Source organism: Psammomys obesus, unplaced genomic scaffold (assembly GCF_907164565.1).
Source record: "Psammomys obesus unplaced genomic scaffold, mPsaObe1.curated_primary_1811, whole genome shotgun sequence".
NCBI classification, from domain to species: Eukaryota; Metazoa; Chordata; class Mammalia; order Rodentia; family Muridae; genus Psammomys; species Psammomys obesus.
Genome location: NW_026593286.1, coordinates 24,731,189 through 24,755,951, shown reverse-complemented (window position 1 = coordinate 24,755,951; position 24,763 = coordinate 24,731,189). Strand labels below are relative to the sequence as shown.

The window sequence follows — 24,763 nt, the reverse complement described above, 5'->3', positions numbered from 1 at the left end:
TATACTCAAATAGTGGAAGGGCAGAAATCAAGGAGGAGCACGCGATCGGCCAGGTCTGCATTTCCTCATGTGCCACTTTCTCCGTCATCTGGGAAAAGAAAGGCACTTTGACTGCATTTAATGAAGAGAAAAGGTTCTGTGAACTGCTAGCAAAATCTCTGAGGTTCTCGTAGAACTTTGTGAATCAGCACCGCTGCATACATCGATCACATAGCTTAAGCTGTTGCAGAACCGGGTGTCAGTCAGACTGTGGAGATACAGTTGTGAATCGTAATTCCTAGATCATGTTAAAACAGTAAATGTAGTAGGCAAATCGGTCTGTCAGAGTTAAATACTCACAACAGTACACAGATATGTTTCTTTATAAGTGTTCTTTGTAGAAACTGAATTTCTAAGAGCTATATTGCTTTTCATCATCATTGAAAGAAGTCAGGACAGGAACTCAAGCAGAGCAGGAGCTGATGCAGAGGCCATGGAGGGGTACTGCTTACTGGCTTACTTGCCTGGCTTGCACGGCCTGCTTGCTTATAAAACCCAAGGTCACCAGCCCAGGGATGGCACCACCAACAATGGACTGGGCCCTCCCCTGTCAATCACTAATTAAGAAAAATCCCTACAGGCGGGGGGAAAAAAATCCTTATGGAGCCATTTTCTCAAGTGAGGTTCCCCCTTTCAGATAACTGTCTTGTGTCAAGTTGACATTAAATATCCAGCACAATATTGTTTCAGTGTTGTATAAAGGTAATTCTGACACCTCAGTAGTCTGTAAAATCAGCTTATTTGCTAACGAATTCTGTCACAAAGTGTTACTTGCCTGTGACTAAGGAACGTGTGGGGGGAATTGTGAATAACTGTTTCACAGTCAGTGTGTGATCACTGTTTACTTCTTGACAGTTAAAACTTTGTTTCCCTTTGAGAGTTCGTGGCACTTTAAACGCATACACATGGCACTAGAGAGCTTTTAAAATAAGTCCCACGGGAACTGCCTATTTGCTCAGTAGATGAATAAAGACAAATTGGTGCTTCAAACTGTGAGAAATTTGATAAGCAATGAGTAAAAACCACATGGTTGAAGTTGGAGGCTGATGCTTTCCGGGTGTGTCTGTCAAATCTTCTAAGACGCGTAGTGATGTATCTAACCATGATAATTCCCTGTAATTTTTTTTCTACTCCTTTCGCTCCCACCTGCACTGATTTTTAATGAATGCCAAGGATTCCAGTTGTGCTCAGCTATTACTCCAGAAGGCAGTTTGATTCAGAGGCAACTGTAGTCTCTGTAAGAGAAATTGAGAATTCGCGTAAGGCAGATACTTCAGTGAGCAGGAGCTAGCGCCTGAGTCATTTCAACTCACTGTGAGCATAACATGGGGTAAGACCCAGTAGTAATCGATCCTGAATACTGAGCAAAGGCCAAAATACAATACAAAAGACCTGTTCAGTGGCACAGTGTCGTAGCTCTGTGAGTCCTTGATACATAGAGACATGTTTATTGAAGTCTTGATGGGTTTTGCCTGTGTACTCCACAGGGCATATATTTACAATTACAGTGAGTCTTATTTTGGGAAATAAGTATTTTCAAGGAATATTTGTTGACAAACCAAGAGGAATTTTCAAATTACAGTGTCATATACACACATGCATATAAAAATACCATACGCACATACATAATGGATTATTTATGTACAAAAAAATACTATTAGAACAGAGCAAAAAGACTGGCACATTTACAATGAAGCTCTGCAGGAAAGTAGCAAACTCATGTATTTACGGATATAATAGTTTTATGGTAGAGTGGAGTAACTACACCACATAATATGAAATATTTGTTAATGGATAGGGATAAAAGCACTAACCTCACATGCATGCTGCCCTAGATCCAACCCCTAGTCCTGCAAACAGAAACAGAAACTGAAATATTTCTGCATGGAAAAAGCATATTTAGCCTTATTCTTTCCACTGTAGTTTTCCACTGTGGGAAGTCCATTGTCCAGGTAGTGAGCCTAGCATCAAGAACCCACCATTTTCTCCTCTGCTACCTTAGCATCCCGCCATCAGAGTTGCTGTCATGTCTCATGGGGTAACTGCAAGGGTCCTCTAACTGAATGGCTCCACTATGACCCCCTCTCTGTTCCACATAGTAGCCACATGATCTTTTAAGGGTATCACTACCCTGTAAGATGCTCCCATTAGAACAGGGACTGTCTCTGACATGAACTCAGTGGCTGGCTCTTTGATCACCTCCTTCTTGGGGGGGGCAGACTTACGAGCCCACAGAGGAAGACAATGCAGCCACTCCTGATGAGACCTGATAGGCTAGGGTCAGATGGAAGGGGAGGAAGACTTGGGGAGGAGCATGGGAGGAGAAAAGGGAGGGAGGGCGGGATTGGGAAGGGATGAGAGAGGGGGCTATAGCTGGGATACAAAGTGAATAAACTGTAATAAATAAAAAATAAATTAAAAAACTAATAATAAAAGAAGCTCCCATTATATTTTGAAGTAAATCCAAACTCTTGAGCAAACTGTCCATGAAAACAGTTCTCACGGCACTCTACCTTTGTCTTAAATCAGCCTCACATACACCAAGCACATTATCACCTTATTATGGCTTCTCTGCCCACAACACACTGGCATCCCTCCTTAGTTCCCTTTCCCCACAACACTCTCTCTTTCTTAATGGAGCATCATTACATCCTTTGCATGTATAGCACGAGGACCTGAGTTCAGATACTCAGTACCCATGACAAGAACTAGGCCTTTGATGGCTTTCCTGCCAAATGATTCTGTCACCAATCATAGCTCTTAAGCAGACTCACCTCTTGCTTCACTTCCTATTGCCATTAAAAAGCCTAGAGTTTCTCTTCTTTCTCATAGCTAGGTCCCTGATGAAATGTTAACATTAGTTGAGTTTAATAAAATGTATACGGAACATTTTGACTCTATTAAAAAAAAATAGTATATTTCCCTGTAGTGTTTGTTACTTTCTAGAAGTCTGTGTTATGTTAATTGTATATATTTTTATTCTGATTTGGGGTGTTTATTGTAGTGTTGGGTACTGAACCCAGGACATTAAGCTTCATTAGGCAGCTACTCTACCATTGAACAATATCCTAAACCCAGTCAGATGTGATTTTTTTTTTATTTTGCCATATCTGTGGGGATAATTTAATTGGATGTTACATATAAGATAGGAATAGTTATCTGTAGAGAAACTAATTGCATTGGTTTTTTTTTTCACTTATATGAGAATATTTTTTTTTTTTTTTACATCTCATAACCTTGGACTAATTATATACATTTCAAGCCTGAGGGTTTTCAAGATTTTATGTCACATTCTGGCGCTTCAGAAGTTTGGCAGAATGCAAGTAGCCAGCCATAAAAATTGACCTTGTTTCTAGAATTCACTCTAGGGCACAAAGACATGTCTGTTCAAAGAGAGAAGTCAAACTGTGTATGACGGTTGACCCATTTGGATCCCACCTGAGTTGTGAGGGAATTCCAGATAAGGGTGCTATAGGCATCCATTCGGGCCAGGCTCACTGATGTTAGTAAGCAAGACACCTTTGAACTCGGCTCGGAATTCCTGTGAGTCACAATTACCGCCAGCAGCACACCACAACACACAGTCTGCCCCAGATTCAAAACAAATGAGTAAGAAAAGAATTTGTTGTTTTATGTAACTTAAACTTTTCTTTTACATGACTTGCTCTTTATCTTTTTAATAGACAGTGTCTGATAGAACTAACTGGGTTTATCTCGCCACCAATATCACGGTTTAGGATCTTATCAAAATATGTATAATCTAAATAGTTTGTGTCTACAGTTATTTGGCTGATAAAAATGACTTGGAAGATTGCCATTTCTTTGGCATCCTTTCATTCTCCTTTACAACACTTGCTGTGATTGAACTCTTCAGACTCATCTGTCTTCCTCAGTTGAGTGTGAGATGTTTATGGAGAAGGTCCATATTGTAATTGGCATTTTATTCCTAGAGCGTAGATAATTTCTGGTATAAAGCTGATAAGCAAGAAATGTTTATTGAATGAATGGTAGGAAAGCATAATAGCCAAGTTGATAAAATATTAAATAAACCTTCAACATAATCTCATTTCAGCAATTTATAAATTGGTACCTTTCAAAGAAAGAAGCAGTTACAAGAGCTTTTTCCAAAGTAACTGTCTCTAAGAGCATCTCCATGTATAGTTGTGTCTTCTTCTAGTTGACACTTCATTGGTCCATTATTGGATCAGTAATTCTAAATAATAAACCTGAATAAGCCCCACCCTTCCTCTTTCACATAGCTGAGGGCCTCCAGGACAGAGTCTGGGTATGACTTACTACATCTCATTGATTCTTTAGGATTCTGTCTCTGTCTGCCCATCAGCCTCATTTCCCTACATCTTCCTTCACTTCTGGACCATTGGGAACAATCCGTGCTTTACATCTGTCCTATCTTGATCCATCAGTAGCATCTGTGCCTGAACCTCCTCTCTACTGGGGGACCACGTGGACCATATGTACATAGATGAATTAAACACAGCATTCCCTCCTGCAACTCGCAGCTTTGTGAGAGGGATGGATGGAGCAGTGAAGAACTTCTGACCCGGAGTGAAGTATAGTGTTATGAGAATACTGGGAAAGCACCCACGGGATTATCTTTTTAATAGTTATTCCCAGCGTAAGTTTTAAAAAACAAAGCAAAGTGTGTTGGGGAAGTTGGGCATCATAGTTATCCCTGTAAGCTTCCTGAGCTATCTTCTGCTATGTCCTTATTCGTGCTCTATATGCAGATGGTGCCTCTCATGAGAGGTGCTGTCATAGAGGTGTCTATGCACCCCTAAGCCCTCACATTTGTCTCCCCTAAAGCACATACCAAGGTGTATATTTTTGTTTGCTTTTCTATGACCTCATACAACAGTATCTTTTGAAGTACATTCCTGGTTCCCAGATACACTAAGCTTTTTCCTTTGATGTTTTGGAGAGTAAAATAATTAATTGTCTGATGAATTAGAATTGTAATTCTTAGAGTTGGACGTCTTAGCATCATGCAGTCCAGCTTTCCATCATACTAAACAGCAATTGATTTTGTAATGCTTGTGACAGAATGGCCATTTAGCATCATCTGCTTAATCACATGCTCTGACAAAGTGTATATGAATTTCAAAATATGCAAGCAACAAGTGTTCTGACTGATGGCTGTCTGTGTCTGGTTATACCCACTAGACATGGAATAAGATTTTAATCTCAACATGCTAGAAGTAAAAACTTCGTTTATGGGACTTGTGTCTTAGAGGGAGAATGGTTCATCAAAGGATTACTAACTTAAATTTAAATTTTAAAATACAATTTATATTTTTAAAAAGGTTCAAAGGTAGATACCCAGCATGTCTGGGAAAGCTGCTTCCAGTGGATTATTAGACAGAAATACCAGATGTAGAATATCACCTTTTGAATCGATTATAGGAGGCCCAGAGGTTTCCCAAACAATATAGGCTCTTGGCAGACATTTTGGTTACCCACCAGAATTATAAGGTAGGATACCACAGATGAGGACACTTTCTGCTGGTTAGTTTTCAAGTGTCAGAAGGTTCTATGAAGGCTACTGGGAAAGAAAGGAAAGGTATCAACAGTCTTACCTAGCTATGAATTCTAGTGAACAGCAATTCCAACCTGCCAAGCTGTGCACACATGTGAACTAGTGGCACTAATGTTATAGGGTAACCAACCATTCTCTGCTCAGATCTGAAGCCCACTCTCGAGAAGGAAATTTATGTCTGGTACCTTGAACCAAGTCAGAAGACATGGAAGGTGGAGTTACAGCGCTTAGCGGGGGACTTAATATGTTAGCTAAATTGGCACAGCTTCAGACTCTTTTCCAGATATTTATGTTTTCCACTACTCAGTCTTAATCAGAGAATCCTCACTTTCTAGTGGATGAGCTTAGTCTCGCAATATGTGGAATATTAATCATGGTTGGGTGCTCAGCCCTAAACAAAATATTTATGCCATCCACTCGAAGGCTCCGGGGACATTGCAGAATACGACTAAAAGAATACAGAAGACGGAAGATAGTGAGGGGAGCTACAAAATGTCATTTTATGGGAAAAGCACAATTGCTACAGGAACTCACAGCAACGGCAGATGCCTGGCTCCGCACATGAGTGGGCAATTACATCAACAACCAGGCATGGGTGGAGGAGGGGATCAAGGCACACTGCCCATCACTGTTGAACACATCTTTCTGGCAGAGGTGGAGTGGTGTCACTATTTTACAGGAAGAGGTGGAGTCTTCGCCTTTGTTGTGTAGTCACTGGCAATCCCACCAGGCACTGATAGATAGTTTTCACCCTGGTTAAACTAAATGGTTCACAAAACAAAACCAAAAGTTATGAATCTAGGAAAGGGGCTGGTTGACAGAAGCAGAGCATAAAGGCATAGGAAGAAAGTAAGAGAGGTAAGAGGGAGTGTAATAAAAATTCATTATATATATATATATAATTTCATATATATATGAAATTATAAAAAAAAACCCTAGCTCTTCTCCCAAAAGCAGATCCCACTCATGAAAATCATAAAGCTTTCAGACTTTGAAGTTATTCTAAAACATTTTTTATTTGCAAGTTTACATTCCTTATTTTATTTTTTCTCTTTTTTTTTCAGAACTATAAGTTCTTTCTCCAACATTTAGGACCTAGCTTTAAAGCCTAGTATCTCATTTCATAATAAATTACACAGCCTCTGAGATTACATATACCACAACCTCCAGGCAGGAAATAATTAGTGCACTTGATCCTTAGGCGCTAACCATTATTTTTTTTTATAGTTGCAAACTTAGGAAAAAACCAGTGCCTTCCCCTCACGTGGAGCTCAGATTTCCAGAGCCAAAGGCTCTTCATCCCTTGTTGGTGTAACACCCATGGCTTACAAATCTCCTTTCATATCTGTAATTCTACACAATTTTCATCTGTTTTGTACCCAGAGGAGATTAGATTTCACAGTAGCCTGCTACGTGATACTCAACAAAGCCTGACAGTTCGTGGATCACAGTTGAGGCTGAGTATCATTAAAACAAAACAAAACAAAAAAATCATCCATTTTCAAAATCCAATTTACAAATTTCTTCTTAAGCTTTGTATCTTCATGGTTAAGTTTCCGCTCATTTAAAAACATTATTAAAGTTGTAATGAGTGATCTTCAACATTAACTGTACTGACCTAGGGATCAAATTCTATCTAGTCATTGATTAAATAGTTCATTACACAATACGAAAGGAACCTCCAGGTTTGATGTCATGTGCAAATTGACACACTTAGTAAACACTAGAACTGTGATTCAACCTTAGTTTTGTTATTGGAGATCTACTACTTTTTTTTTTTTTTCTCACTGCTTCTCTGGCATCTAAGTACAAATGCCGAATTACATATCATTAATAGAGCCAGAATTCTAGGGTAGAGCATTTCAAGTATTTATATCTGATAGGAACTTGATCTTCTGTGTGCGTGATGTATAAAAGAGCCTAGATGTATTGCTCAATTGTGAAATTGTGTTGCAAACCAAGGTCACAGCAGCACAACCCTTAGTTTGAGATGATGGGTGACGTTGCATGGTGAAGCAGCATTTAGTGAACATTTCCCGCGTGCTTAGGATTGTGACTCACTTGTACCATGCGGGTTTGACAATAGCAATGGGAGGTTTTCTATTCTGTGTCCATCACCATCAGAGCTAATGTCTTCTGTGCCCACCAAGTCACCTGATAAAACCGCTTCTCCATTCAGCCTGAGTCAAGCAGACAAGATCTGCAACAAAAGCTTCACTTTCTCATGTCATTATGAAAATTGCCTTTGATTTTTACATGGGATACAGAGGGTAGCAATCTGGGGTTTTAAGCCCTTTCTTAGCAAATACTTGAGCTTTGAAACACCCCCAGCATACACAAAGGTATATGAGCTACATAAAATTATGATACTCTTAGCGATCAAAACAAGTTCCTTTTGTGTGGTTCTGGGATGGGCAGTAACAGTACAAAACATAATCAAGCCTACATGAGAGGAGAAACAGTATTCATTTGCTTAATTTTGTTATGAAACTGGTTGTTTGATTCTTTTGTTCCTCTCTAGATAAGTCACAACACAAAATTATACGCCCTCTGTAATGATTGAACTGCATGTTTCCTGATGATAGGGCAGAATGTCTCAAAGAAAACGCCCTAGAACTACCTGTGCCAAGGACACTATAAAAATCGAGACCTGCCATTTGACACATAATATAGTCTTCCTTTAAACTTTCCAAACTTCTCCCTTTTGCCTGTTTTTGACAGTAGTTAATGCTGCATGCTAATAACTATAATTGGTGACTAAATGTTCTGTGATCATTCCAATATTTAATCCAAAGGCAAACAATGAAGTTTGTGCTTCTATGGGAAGCCTAAGCAGAAAGTTCTACTCCACTTCGACAGGTCCAGCACATACGGCTGAATTATCTAGATAAATTCAGAATTATCTGCCACATATTTACATCTAGAGTCTCCTCACATTCATCTCCAAAGCCAGCAATCGGTAAGGAAACGGCTTACTTAAATAGCCCATTCGTGAATGCCAGTAATCAAGCAAAAGTAAACACTAATAGCAAAATCTGAAAATGCTCAGAGTCTCACCATCATTTTACAACATGGAGTCGTTGTCTTGTCATAGAAAAGGGACAGTTTTAAAAAGAACGTTTCTTCAACATATTTCTGTTTCTTTCAAGTAGAATTAAATACAAGTAAAAATCACCTTATTCCATGTAAGGCAGAATAATAAAAGCATTCTATATCATGATTGGACTCTGTTAACTCTTCATAAAAGTCCTGGGCAAAGGTCACAAAAGACATAGCTTCTATTTTTAAGATTGCGCATGTGACCAGCCAACATACTTGTCTTCACCGTATCCTTTAGTCCTTCTGCAATGATGTTTCTCTTCTGTATTTCTGCCCCTTACTTCTCTCCCCTGAAGCAACTGGCTTGTCTGCAAACACTAATCTTCAAGCTTTATCACAGTCGCCAGTTAAGAAACTAATTTGCAAGCCCTACCCCAAAGAACTCTGATTTATTGTATCTATTTAAGAAGTAGTGTGTTGAAAATACTTGAGGAGGCATTGGAATGGTTGATAACCTAAGATCATTTCATTTTTGTAATTTTAAGAGACTTTTGTGAGATGGATTGAAATACTTTATTGTAGAGATCTTTCTAAACTCATATTACACACATTGTGATACCTGCTTATTCTTGCTTGGGTCTATTCATTTGTTCTACTCTTTGTGCTTTTGATTGAGTTAAAACTTAAGTTTTAACTTAAGTTAAAACTTCCCCATCTGCCAGAGCTCCAAAATGAGGTTCAGATTCATCCTTTTCTCTGGAGATGATGGTGGCCAAACATCATTTCTGATGGTACCTTTCACCTTGTGTCTGCCTCCGTTGTAAACAGTTGATGACAACTCATTCAATACTCAACAAATATCTGAAACCCATTCGACGATGCTTTGCTGGATTTTATTTTCCTGTAGTGTATTGAATATATCTTACTTTGACTAACCTCTTTCACATTTGAAAAGAAGGGTAGAGGAAAACTTCAAATTATTAAGGAGATAGGTAGAAAAATGAGAAAGCGGCTTCTTTTTCTGTAAAATATGTCCGGATTTGAGTCTGGTCCTAGATTTTCTTGGAGAAAAAAAAAAGTCGTTGGTAACTCAGATGTCAGAACTGTCTGGAAGATTTTCCTCTGTCATTCTGCTTCCATGTTTCTCCTTCTTAAACAACGGAGGCAGTGTGGCAACTGTATCCCTCTTTTTTTTTTTCCTTTCTGCATGCCCAGAGGGTCTATTTTTAAAGAACCACTTTTTCATGCACTTAAATATATATCTCTTACTTTTTCTAAAGAGCTGATAATACAGGAATCATCAAAGCAGACATACAATCTTTTTCATGTGCAACATCCAGGCATTCTGATCATAGATGGAAGGAGAGACAGAAAAACACTCTGTGGTTTAGACCAGCTGATATATGGAGTATGTTATAATGTGCCAATCCGGTTTTTATAAATAATAAAGAAAACTTACTAAAGCCTGTTAACCTGTCATCACTAACATGAGTCATTGGTCATTTGTCGCTTTAAAGTTAGCACTTGCCTATCAGCAATGTTTGAATGGAAATGATTAAAAGAATATTATTCCAAGAAAGATGAACAAAAATTTACTGTAAAACTAAAAATTATTCTACAAAGCATATTTTTTTCTGCTAGAGCATGCTCACCTAACAATCTAAAATATTGAAGTTTTACACAAGCTTTTATGTAGAAAAGACTGATTCTGTTTTCTGTCTAATTCACTTTGTGAACATGAATCGAAGCTCACTGTGGGCTGAATGATACCTGACTATCTCATAAAAATCACACCTTAAAGAAAAATGTTGAAGATAATTGCTTGCTTATAATATAGCTCCTACTGGATTTCAGAAAATATTTGATAAACATTACCAGTTAAACATGAGGGAACATAGAGATTGTTTGGTACATTAATAATTATTCAAAAAAGCAAAATATATGATAATTTATTTCTAAATTTCAATGTAAGTTACGTAGATTCTTACTATAAGGGCCAGTCATATAATAAAACACAATATTTAAGTAGTACGTTCTCATATTTGGAGGCAGACTTTTGGGCTGCCCATGGTCGGCTCAAATTTTTTTTCTCACAAACAAAAACACGAATTCTTTTATACATGCAAACCGATGCTCAAGCCAACTGCTCATTTAGAGACATAGAATATTATAACCTTAAGTCTAGAAAATGTTAAAATATGTATTTAAATATTAGATAATCTCAATATGGTAAAAATCTGTTGAGTGACAGCACTGATAAAATGAGCAGACCTACCCATAAACTATAAAATGGCTTTCCAAGGGCATACATTAATTGACATGTTAGATTTTTTATTTTTAGAGTCTAAGTAATTGGAAATTGCAGTGCATGAGAACTGAGGTCATGAATTGAGTTTTTCTATAGTCTCTATGTTTTTCATCAAGCTATTGCCTCGCTAGCCTAGTTTGATTTCGTTGCCATGATAAAACACTGAGCAAGAACAGCTTGGGGAGGAAAGGCTTTATTTCATCTTACAGCTTACGGTCCATCTTCAAGGAGAGCAAAGGCAGGAATTTAAAAGCAGGAACCCAGAGGCAGAAACAAACTGAAGCAGAAAACATGGAGGAATGCTGCTTCCTGGCTTGCTTCACCTCTGTTGCTCTGCTGCCTTTCTTACCCAGTGCAGGTCCACCTGCCCCAAAGGTGGCACTGTCCACAGTGATTTTACCCTCCTACATCAATTAGCAATCAAAAAGACGTCCCAGAGAGATGCCCATGGGGCAATGTTGTGGTGGCTCTTTCTCAATAACATCCCATCAAAATCTGTCATCACAAGTCTACTCTGGTCAACATGACACACAAATACAGATGTGACCCCAAAGCTTCCATCACAAACTTAAGTGAAACCAATCATCTTGTGTGTGCTATTTTAATAGTCAGTTTATAAATGAGCACGATCAAATGTTGTCTCCTTTGACGTAAGAAGTTTTTCCTCTAAAGCAGCAACAGCATTTTCTAGTCATACTTCCTATCACAGTAGCTTGCTCAGCGCAATGAGGATGCTTACTAGATTTTTTTCTAGACTATATACACTGAGCAACCTGCAGTTTGTCATGTAGTCGGGTAATGTTTTGTAGGCCACGACTTTGATTTATTTGTTGGATGAAGTGAAATTACTGTGCTTAGGTAGCCCTTCCTCCAAAATTAATAGATTTCATTAATTTTTAAGAGACCCAAAAATTGTAAAGCAGTAAACACTCAGGAATCTATTTCGTAAGGGTTTAGTCCCTTGGAAACAATCGATGTCAGTCTTTGAAGTAGATGATCACTAACAAAAATGAAATATTTAGATACTGGTCTGTGGGTGAAAGATGGGTGTTTTTTGTTCACTGAAAATTTTGTTCCAGAATCCTGGGAACGAGGGACAAAGCGCAAATTTTACTTGAGGCTGTGAATTGTTGTAGTATTTCCTTTGACTGTCCAGGGCTCCTAGAGGTGGTGGAGTTATCAGTGAGTGGTTTTTGTTTGTGGTTTTCTATTTTGTCTGTTTTTGTTTTTGTTGTTGTTGTTTTAGTTTTTGTTTTGTTTTATGGTGCAGAAATGTATACTGCTTTTACAGAGGACCTAGTTGTGCTCTCTTGTGGCTCACAACCACCTGTAACACCAGTTCCAGAGGATCTGGTGCTCCCTTCTTGACCCATACAGAGACTAATGAATATATATACCCGAGTGATTCTCAACCTGTGAGTCATGACCTCCACATCAGATATTTACATGACAATCTAGAGCTAGCAAAATTACAGTTATGAGATGGCAACAAAATCATTTTGTGGTTGGGAATCGCCACAACACAAGGAGCCGTATTAAAGGGCCGCAGCATTAGCAAAGTTGAGAGCCGCTGATCTGCACAGAACAGAGTTCTTTCGTTTCTGAATTAAACATCATTTCATTAAAAAGATAAATAAAATCCTAACTTCCAGAGTTGAACATACACTACAGACTTAAATATTTCCCAGGTCCTCATAGATATGCTAGTGTATATGATACGAGGAAACAGCTCCTGGCCTCTGTTCTGTGAGATTTTGTATCATCATATCATCCTGAAATGGAAATCCCCAGCAGCGTGGGGAAGAAACTCTGAGAAGGCTCACACTTGTGTGGACTAGCACCTCCTCCACCTGTTTGCGCCCCTGTGATTTCCTTCATAAACATACATACCAACACTAATCGTGAAAAAAAAAAAAAAAAAAAAAAAAACAGGCTGTTTTCAATAGAATCCAATTGTATGATCTGGAGTACTATTTGAATAGTACTTCTAACCCAGGAGGTTAAAGTCTTAGAGGAACCTAGAGTTCCTCTATTAATTAAATGTAGTTTAGTAGAAATTAAATTTAGAAAACTAAATGTGGTATATCTTTTTTTTATATTTCTATATTATATTTATTAGAAGTCCACTGAAAGTGCTGTATGCATATTCTTTTTTATTTTAATTTTTATTAATTACACTTTATTCACTTTGTAAAAAGTACTGGCTATTCTTCCAGAGGTCCTGAGTTCAATTCCCAGCAACCACATGGTGGCTCACAACCATCTATAGTAATGTAATATCTTAACTGAAACCCTGAAGCAGACAAACAAAAAATAATATTGGGTAATCTACACTATAGATTCTAGCTATATGTATTAACATTGTTTTATTATTTATTATTATTATTTATTATTTATAATAAGTGTGTCATATTAGTGAAAGGTGTTGAAAATTGGAAAGTTTATTAACATTGAGGTTGTGGAAACTCTATACTACCTGCTCAATTTTTCTGCAGATCTAAAAGTATTATAAAACACAAAGCCTATTCAGTATTCAAAAAGATACATTATGTAAGCCAGGGCTTCTTTATGTAAGATTTTAGGATGTTTGTTTGTTTGTTGTATTTACTGTTTACTCTGCACACATGCAAAAATAGATAGGGCCACAGAAAAGTATGGGAATTTTGATCAGGAATAGTAAAAAGGCATGCAGGCACTAGGATGCTATGGAAGGTAAGTCTGTATCCAGATGGTGGCTACTTGAGTCTAAGATATGTGAAGATGCTGTGACAGTTTAAAAGGCACAGTGCTTACATCAGGTATTTTGATATTTGGCCGGTACACAGTGTAGAATAGAATAGGGGACACTGAACGTTGCTGGATCACCTTTATAAAGTGTACATATGTAGTTTCTCATATGTGCACAGAGGGGAGTTAGTCCTGAGAGCGTGTCCTTCCCATCAGGTTCCATTGCTGGGACATTTGTCATGCCTCTCGGGGTGCCCATGGGGTCCTTCCTAAGAGCTCAGGACAGATTCACAAGTAATTCTCACACGTGTACTTGACCAAGTTTTCAAGTTCCTGTGATTTCACCAGAAATTGCAGACAAACTCTCTGAAATTATTACATGTACTGACTGATGGTACAATAAATGGTGGAATAATTATGACCACAAAAAGCATAACTACTGATGTTTCCTTTGCATCGTTTGCTTTAATTTTGTAATCAGTCAAACTAGGAATGGTTGAGGAAACTCTTTGTTATGTGAAGTTCTTTGCCCATTGTAGGTGATATTGAGATACTCAGTTTATCCACGAATCCTTCAGTCAGTGTTTGTAAGGCAAAGCTCTTTATATGTTGTTTAAGTACTATTTATGGACGATAAACAGAATACTTTTGGAAACAAGTTTGGAGGGACTTTGGTCTTATAATTATTTTAGATGAATGGGCTTGTTGTCTCATTCTTTTTGATATAAATAGGAAGCAAAGAAGGACACTGAAATTCAGAAGCAGGACCTGTGAGATGCCTCAGCAAGGAACAAATAAAAATGCTTGTTTTCCAATGATGCCAGCTTGATGACTTGAGTTTAGTCCCCAGAACCCACATAAAGGTGGAAAAAGAGGACCGACTCTATCACATTGTCCTCTGACAACCACAGGTACAGCCTGACACATGCTTGTGCATACATAGAAACAAGAAGCAAAAACAAATTCGGAAACAAACAAGAGCTTCTGGGAAATCTTATAGGAAAGCTTGCTTCGATGGCATTTAACTTATATGTGGGAATCCTAAGCAGCTGGTGCTCAGAATTGGATTTCCCCTAACACTGCTTCTGTTTGTTTGGCAGTCTTCACAAGCATTCTTGGTTTCCATTAGAGCCAGTCATTACTTATGTTGTCATTCATTCTGTGGGGACAATAAGCCATCAATAAGACTACATCACCGGCAACAGCTTTCCAAACTGAGGGGTGAATCATCCTGTCAGTCAGCTCTCTAAACTTAGCAGCATCCCCATGTAAGAGAACGTCACACTTAAGGTTAAGAACATGCCTCCTCCACAATGAACCATCTTTACTATAATTCCCAGCTTCCTCACTCATGTCAATGACATAGCATTTTCAGATCTTACTTTAATAGTGGGATGATGTCATTAAACAGGACACTATGTTTTCATTTTTCCCTGCAAAATTTGTGTTTATAGAAAAGCATCAGACCCTCTTAAGTTATACATAGGGTTATAAAAAAATGTTTGTTGGAAAATATAGTCAGTACCCATCATTCGTTACATTGTAGTGCTCAGAAAACTGTATCTAATGGGCTTGTCTGGAATACTGCTGAAATGAAGGTGCTGGGTATTTTCTCTTCCAAATTCCCTTGAAACTTGTTTTTAAAGGGTAGTTGAGTCATGTCTGATAATGTGTTATTTCCTTCAGCCATTTCTCATTCTGCCTTTTCTACTCAATTCTCTCGTACTGAAGATTCCCCTGGTGTATAATTTTGGTTGACTGCCAGTCAATATTCAGACTACATGTCAAAGACATTGGTGAAGATGTGTCCTGATATGGTTGTTTTGTAAAGACTATATGTAATTTCATGGAACATTCCAGAAATGCTCTGCAGAAGCAATGTAAATGTAAAAGCTTTGGTGTCAGTAGTATCTGTTAATATTCTTTTTTTCCTAAAGAACAGTTATTGATACAGCAAGCCACTGACTGGGCCTCAGATTTTCCCTAGTTTGTCAGTAATATTTTCAGGAGATTTCCCCCAAGTGATAAACTAACATGCATACATTCTATCAACAGGAGACAGTACAGAGCTCTTAAAGATGGCGGATGAGCGGAAAGACGAAGGAAAGGCGCCACACTGGACAGAGGCAGCTGCACACCCTCACCCTCCAGAGATGAAGGACCAAGGCGGGGCAGAGGAAGGGCTGAGCCGCAGCGCCAATGGATTTCCATACAGAGAGGAGGTGGAGGGCGCCTTCGGGGAGCACAGTTCACAGGGCACCTATTCAGATACCAAAGAGAATGGGATCAATGGAGAACTGACCTCGGCTGACAGGGAAACAGCAGGTAACTGAGGGCTGCAAGGATGTCTTTGTGCTTTGTAGTCTGGTCACTCTGAAAGTGAATTCATTTACAGCAGCCGGCCCTGTCACTCTGCCAGTACTGGAGTCCAGTCAGGAGAATTAGACACCCTGGTAAGGCAAGCGCCAACTTCGTGGCAGTTGGCCTGACTTCCCCCAACTTGGTTGTAGTCTCAATCTTGTTTCCCGTTTAATTTTCACCACCTCAATTTTTATAGGCCACATACTCAGTATATGTATATTTTGTTATAACTGTCAGTATTTTAAGTCACTGGGGAAAAAAAAAATCACAATGTTTTCTTCTTATTACCTTGAGTGAAATTGGGCCTGACTAAGTCTAACAGATAGATTAGAAGCATATTTCTTTTCAGGATAGAAAGAACTATGAAATCCAAAGAAACAGAGAGAAAGAGAGCAAAGAGATGGGGGATGAGCACTGTCCACCTCTTAAAGATTGTTTTTACTTAAGCAGATCTTCCCAAATGTGTCCTGGGATGCTAAATAAATTCACAGGAATATAGCAAGGTAGTATAAATATTCAGTGCAGTTCAGAGTAACGCAGCCTCTGTCAAACACTGCATAAGCCATTAGCTCCTGGCAGTTCTGTTTCATCACTGCACACCTCTTAAAGATTGTGTATCTTCTCTACTAAGTTGAATCTTGGACAGTTGCTCTGGTGCAACGCCAGGGCCCTGCAGAATTCCGTGAGAACAGGAAAAGAGGACGGTGGTAGGTTGACTGAATAGGGAAATTGAGAACCTGTATAGGTTATAGTGAGGATCATGCAAACACTACAAAAAGTATAAAGCCAATGCTCCCAGGCATCGTATCTGGTAGTTACCACCATTGTAGACTGACAGTGGTGGTGACACTCTTGAACAAGGACTATTTATCGCTAGCTGAGTGCAGTGTAACTTGCTGTGGATGGGACTCCACACTGAATGGACTTTGATAGGTTTGAGGCATAAGGGATGAGAATAAGCAACAGCGCCGTGGTTAGGAGGAAAGAAAGGGATAATGGTGTCGATCAAGAGTTTCTTCAGCCTCAAATCCTGCGGCCCCGGGCTTTACGGATGCAGTCAATAAACGTGCAGGGCCAGTGACTGAATAAATAGACAAATGCAAAGACCGTCTTTTTCAAATTCATTTGAAACTATACTTTTATCCTCTGATTATAGAGGCCTTTGTTGTTGTTGCTGCTGCTGCTGCTGCTGTTGGTTTGACTTTGTTTTTGTTTTGGGGGGAGAGTATTACTCAAGCCCAGGCTGGCCTTGAACTCACTGTATAGTTCTGACTCTCCTTAAATTCAAGGTTGTCCCCTTGTCTCAGTTTGCCAAGTTCTGGGATTACAGGTATGAGCCACCATGCCTAGCTAGCTTTGTCTCTTGGATACTCAACACATGACCCTTATTGACTACTGTGGAGCAATACAATGAACTACAGAAAAAATAATCACTGTATATATTATGCTTGTTCAAGCCATGGACAACTAGTATTTAATATCCTGTTCGTTCAGTGGTCTTAAATGAAGTATTTAACAGCATCAGAAAAATATATTTGTCAGGTCAGTGTGTCCTTGCCAGCTTCTTTCAGAAAATAAGATAAATTAAATCCAACTCACAGGTATTTCTTTCGAGTGGTGGTTTCAGGAACATCCAGTGTTTATTGTGGAATCATCTCAACATGTATTAAATTAGTCTTATGTTATCTTGGGAAAAAATGATTTCTAAGCATTCATATGTATGCTCACAGGGACAGAGGTGGTACATCGTCATCTGTGGGTTGCCATAGTGATGTTTTCAATCCAAACTATGCCATAATTTTTTAAAACTAACTCCATTCTAAAAATAACAGGCCAATTATTGAGTCTCTGAGATATGCCAGCGTGGAATGCTATAGGGAAAGAAAAATGTAAAACTTGGTTTCCTTATACTTAACAAAGAATACGCAATATGGAATCAGCTTCTCTCCAAACGAGTTTAGTAAAGTGATAATGGTTGTCATTGGTGATTTATAAATAACTTCCTTAAAATGTGTGTTGTGAATAATCACCTGTATAAGCAAATCCTCTTAAATCTTAAATCTGACATTTTTAAAATCCTGTGCTTTGAAGGTGGTGACTTGATGGGAACTAGCATTATATTTGGAGGTGGGCACTTCAAGGAGGACCAAAGAGCTCATTCTTTTCTTCATTTATCTACAGTGCAGTCATATATCACATTTCTTCCACAAAGAATAATCTTCGAAAACAAAACTCTTCCCAAAAAGAGCTCCTCAGCAGGGAGGGGCGTCCTTAGCTATGCTTGAGGTGGCCACAAAATGTTTCTTCTGTTTTCTTCTTGGCTGTGGTTGTCTCTTCGTTTCCAGATGTCTTTTCCCTAAGCTTATTTGTAATCATCAAGGATGGAAACATCATATTTTCTCAAGACTGGGCCTCCTTTAGCCTGGTGTTCTACCTTCTTCTCTCTCATTCACCCTTTGAATGTCCATTTTCATTTATGAGCTTTGGGACATTCTAAACATGTACATCTGTGGTCAACTTAATTTTGTTCTTGTGCACTGAGATCAGGTTGGAGAGCAGGATATGTTAGAAGACATTTTAAATCTTATTTCTCTACGCTTATTAGATGTTGTCTCCTTCCATACAGTGTAAAGGGAAGCCCATAGAAAGGTGGGTAGAATTATTTTCTCAACTCTAATTTTGATGTTTTCTTTCTCTGTACTAAAGTGTCCATTTTAAAGCTTTGTCATAGGAGTATGTAAAAATATGTGAAGCTATTCAGAATCAAGCCACCTAAACAAAGGGTAGAGTTTTTTTTTCTTCTTTTTATATTGTTTTGCAAAGCATAACTGAGAAGAAAAAGAGCTTGTGATAATCCATCCTTTTCTTTTGCACTTTATTAAAGAAAGCACAATAAATACACTTTGGCCCACACAGATTTCCAAACCAGAGTGACAACTAGGCACCTCACCTATAAGCTTCTTATCCAGGTTCTAGGCTCAAAGTTATTAGAATTCATATTAAAGTAAAATGGGGTTACTTGGCAAAAAGGCAGAAAGGTTGATTTGTATCTATAAAATTAGTAACTCTTTGTATCTAAAAATGTATAAAACTTTGATCAGAACATCATTATAGGAAGTGGAAGTATTGAAAACTACCTTTCAAGTGGCATTTTAAGGATGTGAAGACACAGTTTTTGTAGTCAGGGTGCTTGTGGTGTGGCAATGTGACTGGCTTTCACTTCATTTGGTGTCCTGTTTTCTGTGGCATTAAATCTTATCTTTACTGAGTCTAGTTATGAAATCGTTTTAATATAATGTTTGCTAATTATAAAAGTTAGACCTGCAAACTATTAATTAATTCTGCATTTTTCTGAACACCTTTATCTATCTAGAGATAGAAAAGTCTTCTGATTCCTTTTCATTCCTCAAGGGTTGCTTGAAAAACTGGAATCTGTTCTTCTTATCTGCTCTCCCTGAATAGAGACAACTGTGAATTAAATAAATTTGAAAGAACATTAATAGGAAAGAATAACTGTGTTTTTCCTGCTAGTCATTGCACCTTATTTAATGCGCTATATCAATTATTAATGTAGAATTTATGCGCTTTTTCCAGTAATACAAGCAGTCAAGAGATGACTTAAGCCATATGTGAGGACTGAAGAGGCCTTATGCAAACATTATGACATTTTACATAAGGACTTGAACAGCAGATTTTGATATTGCAGGGATCCTGAAGCCATCCCTCCCCACTGCCATCGTCCCCACCACAAGGACACAGAAGCACAACTGTGTACTCAGAGCCACAGCTTGAAAATATTTATAGATCATGTGCTCCCACCTGGCTCTTCAGTTCATGCACCATCATGACTTTGATCACATCCTATCATTTTGGGATGTCCACAAAGATACCTGTCATTAGTGTTTTCATTCTCAAATGAGAAAATTTGGGCACAGGCTGTTTAAGTGACTTAGAGATGCACAGTTAGGAGATGAGGGTGCCGCATTGAGAGCCCAGTGGCCAGTGTCAACTTGGTCTCATTCTGAATTGTCCTTTTCCCCCAAAAGAGACATGTAATCTTTGTGTGCACTTTGCCATTTATTTACTTTCTAAGCAGGCTGCTGACTGTCAAGGCTTTCAGGGTTCCTGTAGAGTTATTTTTTCTTGCCTCTCAAAATCAAACTTGTGAACATCACCTTTTTCCTTTATTGAAAAACATTCATGGAATCTGGCCGTTCCCTTGCCATGGTTCTAGATAGGGATCCGTGGAAGGGATCCAGAATACTCACTTTCACATCCATCCCTCTTTGGGTGTAGTCTCACCTGAGAGCATTTGCTGCAGAGCCCAGGCTTCTTGCTTGAGAGAAAAGAGCTCCTATGGGGTGCCCTCATCCAGTAGTCATCCATGGCAGGCAAAGTGCACATTTCTGTTGCAGAACTTATATTCACACTCCTGGAGCATGGAATGAAATCATAGCGTGAGTCTCAGTTTCCTCCTAAGTGGAGAAAGAAAGGAGGCAGAGAAGAAAAGGATATTTATATATGTCAAAACATGCAAGTGTTTAAAAGCAGACTCTGGTGACTTCTGCTGTCCTCAGGCATGATGCTCCAAACACTAACAGTAAAAATAAACATGTTCCCAATGAAGCGGCTCATTTTTGGATATCACTTGGGGTAAACATAAAAAACCGAAGAGTGTTTCTTTACCTTAATCCCAACTATTCCCTACAATGACTTTTTTTCTGGCATGTCTATATTTCCAGGTCTGCCCCTTCCCCGGGAGGTGGTATGTCTACATTTGAACATCCCCATGACTCAAGCAGCCCTGTGACAGACCTAGACACATAAAATAATTGTTGCAAAGACTACATGTTGAAGCTTGGAAGAAACATAGTGGAGGCAAAGGCTGGTACCACTCATATGCAAATAGCAAATAGCTCTAAGCTCCTCTCTGTTCTCTATTTTTCAACCTTAAAAAAAAAATGAAACCTGCTTTTTGCTACCCTCTTACCGTCCCTGCCTTCATGTCTTTTTCTTTTTTGTAAATTCTTTTATTAATTAATTCAATTTACATCTTGGTCATAGGTCCCTCCCTCCTCTCCTCCCCGTCCCATCCACCCTTCTGTATCCTCTTCCCCCCCGCCATTTCCTCAAAATATGGGGGCCTCCTATCCGGACACCCCAGCTCATCTGTTCACAAGAGGACTGAGTTTAGTTTTCCATTTGGCCTGGTAGGGCAGTCCTCTCAGGGGGAAGTGATCAAAGGCACTTGCCACCAACCCTACCTTCATTTCTACATTGAGACCCCCTCTAAAACAGGACCTCTTGTATGTACTACACTAACATACACCAGGCAAAATAGCACAGCGCCATTTCTCCAGCAAAATGACTAAAGCTATCTGCATAGGCCCCTGAGGCAAATAAACAAGCAGGCCTAACAATACAAGAGGTTGCAGATTTTCTTCTTCTTGTTGCCATGCCAACCACTCATTGCTCTGGCTGCCATTTCCCTGAGCTCCGCAGAGAGAGGCGTGTGCAGAGCAGTTACTTAGCATTCAAGGGTGGATCTGCAGAAAAACACACAGCCTCACTGCACAGCGTCTGGCCTGGCGACACCGGTGGATGAGACCAGAAAACGGGACTCTTTTCAGTTCTCTCCTCATGAAGGTTAGGCATTTGGGCTACAAAGCCTGAGAGAGAGATGGATGATCTTTTTTAATTAAGGCAGCTCCATGAGGTTTGTGTCTGTGGTTGTTTGCTTTGTCCTGTGTGGTCTTTGCCAGATGAAGCGGGTGCGGGTGTTCACTTCTGTCATACTGTGCGTCTTGCTGTGTCGATACCTACTGCGTCTGAGCCTATCAGGGCCAGCTTACATGGACAGTATTGTAAAGAGTGATGGCTCCTGCTCCTGGGGAGGAATGGGCTTGTATAGACCAGGTAATTCCAGCTCGAGCTCTATGTGCTTTACACAACAGAGGAAGGGATGAGCACCGAGTAAAGTTTTCCACTTAAATGTACAGTCTTACGGTGGTCCTTCCATCATGCTTGCTTCTCAGTCAAAGTCAGAATGGGATGATCTTGTCTTAAGCTGGTATTTCTGAATTAAAATAATGAAAAAAAAAAACTGGTTTCTCAAGACTGTTTCAATTGACCCCAATGACTCAACATATTGAAGAATTGTTTTCTTTCTTGGAATTTTAAATGCCTACAAATGTCTGAGTTGAGATTAGCAAGTTCTGTCTCACAGAATACAATGCGATACTTTAATATGCTCATTTATTTCACATGGTTACCTCTGTTGTGTTCTTGAATGTCTCCCGTGCATTGAAGGACCATCTCATTTGTCTTGATTTCCATTAAATAAAGGAACCACGTCAGGGATGATTATAAAATGATTATATTATAAAAAGTATTTTGTCAGACCCTTTTGGCTGATTGACACTGGAAAAACTATTCTACTGAATTTGCATTATAGAATTGTGCATAGAGCTATTTGAGCCAATAGAGAGAGAGAGAGAGAGAAAATTAACTGTAAGTATAACTTAATTATATTTTATGATTTTCAAACTTCTCCTAATTCTAAATTTTCTAAAACTTTACATGTTTTCTCCTCTCTGGTTGGCTCTTATATTTTGTCACTGTGAATTATTTCATTGCTTTCCAGTTTCAAAAAGTTAAAAAAAAAAAAAAAAAAAAACAAATCTCCACTTAGAGAAAAACCCTCACAGGTTCATAAAAAATAAAACTAAAATAAATATGGGAAAATAATCAGTAATGAAAGTGACTCTTTTGAGATTTAATTTGATTAGTAAGCCTTTGACTTGATTAATACTATAGAGGATCTTTTGATGCTCTGTCTAAGCATTCTTTCCTCACAAAACAAAACAGGAGAAAGAGAGATAAAGGGAAGGGGAGAAAGAAATGTGGTTGTAATTTTTAAATAATTTTTCAGGCATCTTGAGAACATATGTATCATCAAGCATTAATGTGTCATTTGAATTGTATAGTAATATATATTTACATATCCATACATCCATATTATATGCTGTGACAATATTGCTAGTTTATATCAGAAAACTATTTGGCACTGATTGCCATGTTTTTGGGCTTGGAGTTTGCCTTTGTTGCAGTAGGGAGTCTACTCAGTAGATGACGATTACTTGGCAGTCAACACTCCGCTCTTCCACAAGCTACTTAGATACAGTGATTTTTCTGCTTTGGCTTGTGGAGGCTTTCTCCCTTCCTCCCGGTACCTTCGTGCTTCATTGCCCTTTCGCATGTTACATAGAGCATTTGCACCTGCTCTCGGGGGAATATGGAAATTCATATCAAAAGCAGATGAATAAAACAACTGGTGCTGCCTTACAACCCCGATGCTTTCAGCCTTGTCTGACCAGGGATTGTGAGTCCTGGGGGAAAAGACTGAACCACATGCTACCAGCTCACCGGCAGCAACTCTCAGCAAATGAGTCACACTGTTCAGCTACACTCATAAAAAATACAGTTCTAACCTAGCTAAGCTGCTAAGCAGAGCGGGGTGGGGAGGGCAGCGAAACATATGCCTTGGGCTCTCCTTCAGCTTTTAACAGCTCTGCAAATGCTAGGTGTTTACCAGAATACAAATATGAAAGTGAAATGTAGTTAGAGTTTGTTGCAATAATACTCAAGATTTCACAAAACATTACATACTTAGGTAGATAAGAAGAAGACTCCTAGTTCCGGGACAATGCATCTACAGTAGAGCAGCCTGAACATTAGACTTGAGTCTAAATTGGAAAAACAGATCAGGGGCTGCACTGGCAAATGAGTGCCCCCTTTTTTTTATGGCTTTCTTTAGCCTGAATGATTAGTCTTCTGCCTGGACTGAAAAATCTTCTTTTTGTGTCACAGTTGCATGGTACCAAGCCAATCTATAATGTTTTTGTTGTTGTTGTTGTTGTTTTTCTAGAGCAGTATTGTGACACAGTAGGGCAATCTTTAAGAAGTTTTTCTGGGAAGTCTACCAGCAAAGGCAGAGAGCTGCTGTGATCTCATTCTCTGGAGAAGCTTTCCTAAACACCTGGCGGGGCTATTGGCTATATGTTGTTAAGAACATCTGTTCCAGTGTTTGTCTACTAAGGTTACTGATTACCTAGTTGTTTTGTTTTGTTTTGTTTTGTTTTGTTTTGTTTTGTTTTGTTTTTTCCAAAGCTGTAAATGCTTTGAGCCTGTGCTTTGATTCTCTCTCTTCTTTTTGACATAGATTACTCTGTTTATTTACTGGTTTAGATGCTAATAAATATTTTAGTTAATACAGAAAGAGATTGAGAATCCATAAATATGGAGTTAAGAACGGAAACCCCATAGACCTTTTTGTGGTACAAAAAGGGATGTTGCAATACATTACAATGATACAGCGGGAATGTAAGAATAAACTGAGAGTCTGTGAGAGGAGGCTAGATTCACTGTAAAAATGAGAGATCTGTTGGTTTCAGAAAGTAATTCAAAGGAATCCCTCTAATACTTCAGTGGGGAAAGTATTACCAGACTTGACTTTCTCTGGTACCAAGGGTTCAGGCTGGAGGGTTTTAGAATAACAAAAATATGTGGCACATCTAATCAGAGACATTTGCTTGATGAACTAGAAATAACATGAGAGGTGAAGATCAGTTACCTTCTGAGAGACATAAAAATATAACAGATCAGAATCATATAGATGCTAAGTATTTTTTTTTTCATTCTTACAAAACTAAACCCAATGTATCATTGGCCTGGAT

The 24,763-nt window shown here is 38.8% G+C and overlaps 1 protein-coding gene across 18 annotated transcripts in view; it reads left to right on the top strand.

Moving 5' to 3' along the window:
* Map2 (microtubule associated protein 2) overlaps positions 1-24,763 on the top strand; it is a 91,021-nt gene that overhangs the window by 10,573 nt on the left and 55,685 nt on the right. For all 18 annotated transcript variants that reach the window (XM_055616469.1, XM_055616467.1, XM_055616468.1 and 15 more), the window contains exon 2: positions 15,723-15,992. In XM_055616469.1, the coding sequence (XP_055472444.1) occupies positions 15,746-15,992 (247 nt within the window). In that variant the 5' untranslated portion in view covers positions 15,723-15,745. The remainder of the gene's footprint in view (positions 1-15,722; positions 15,993-24,763) is intronic.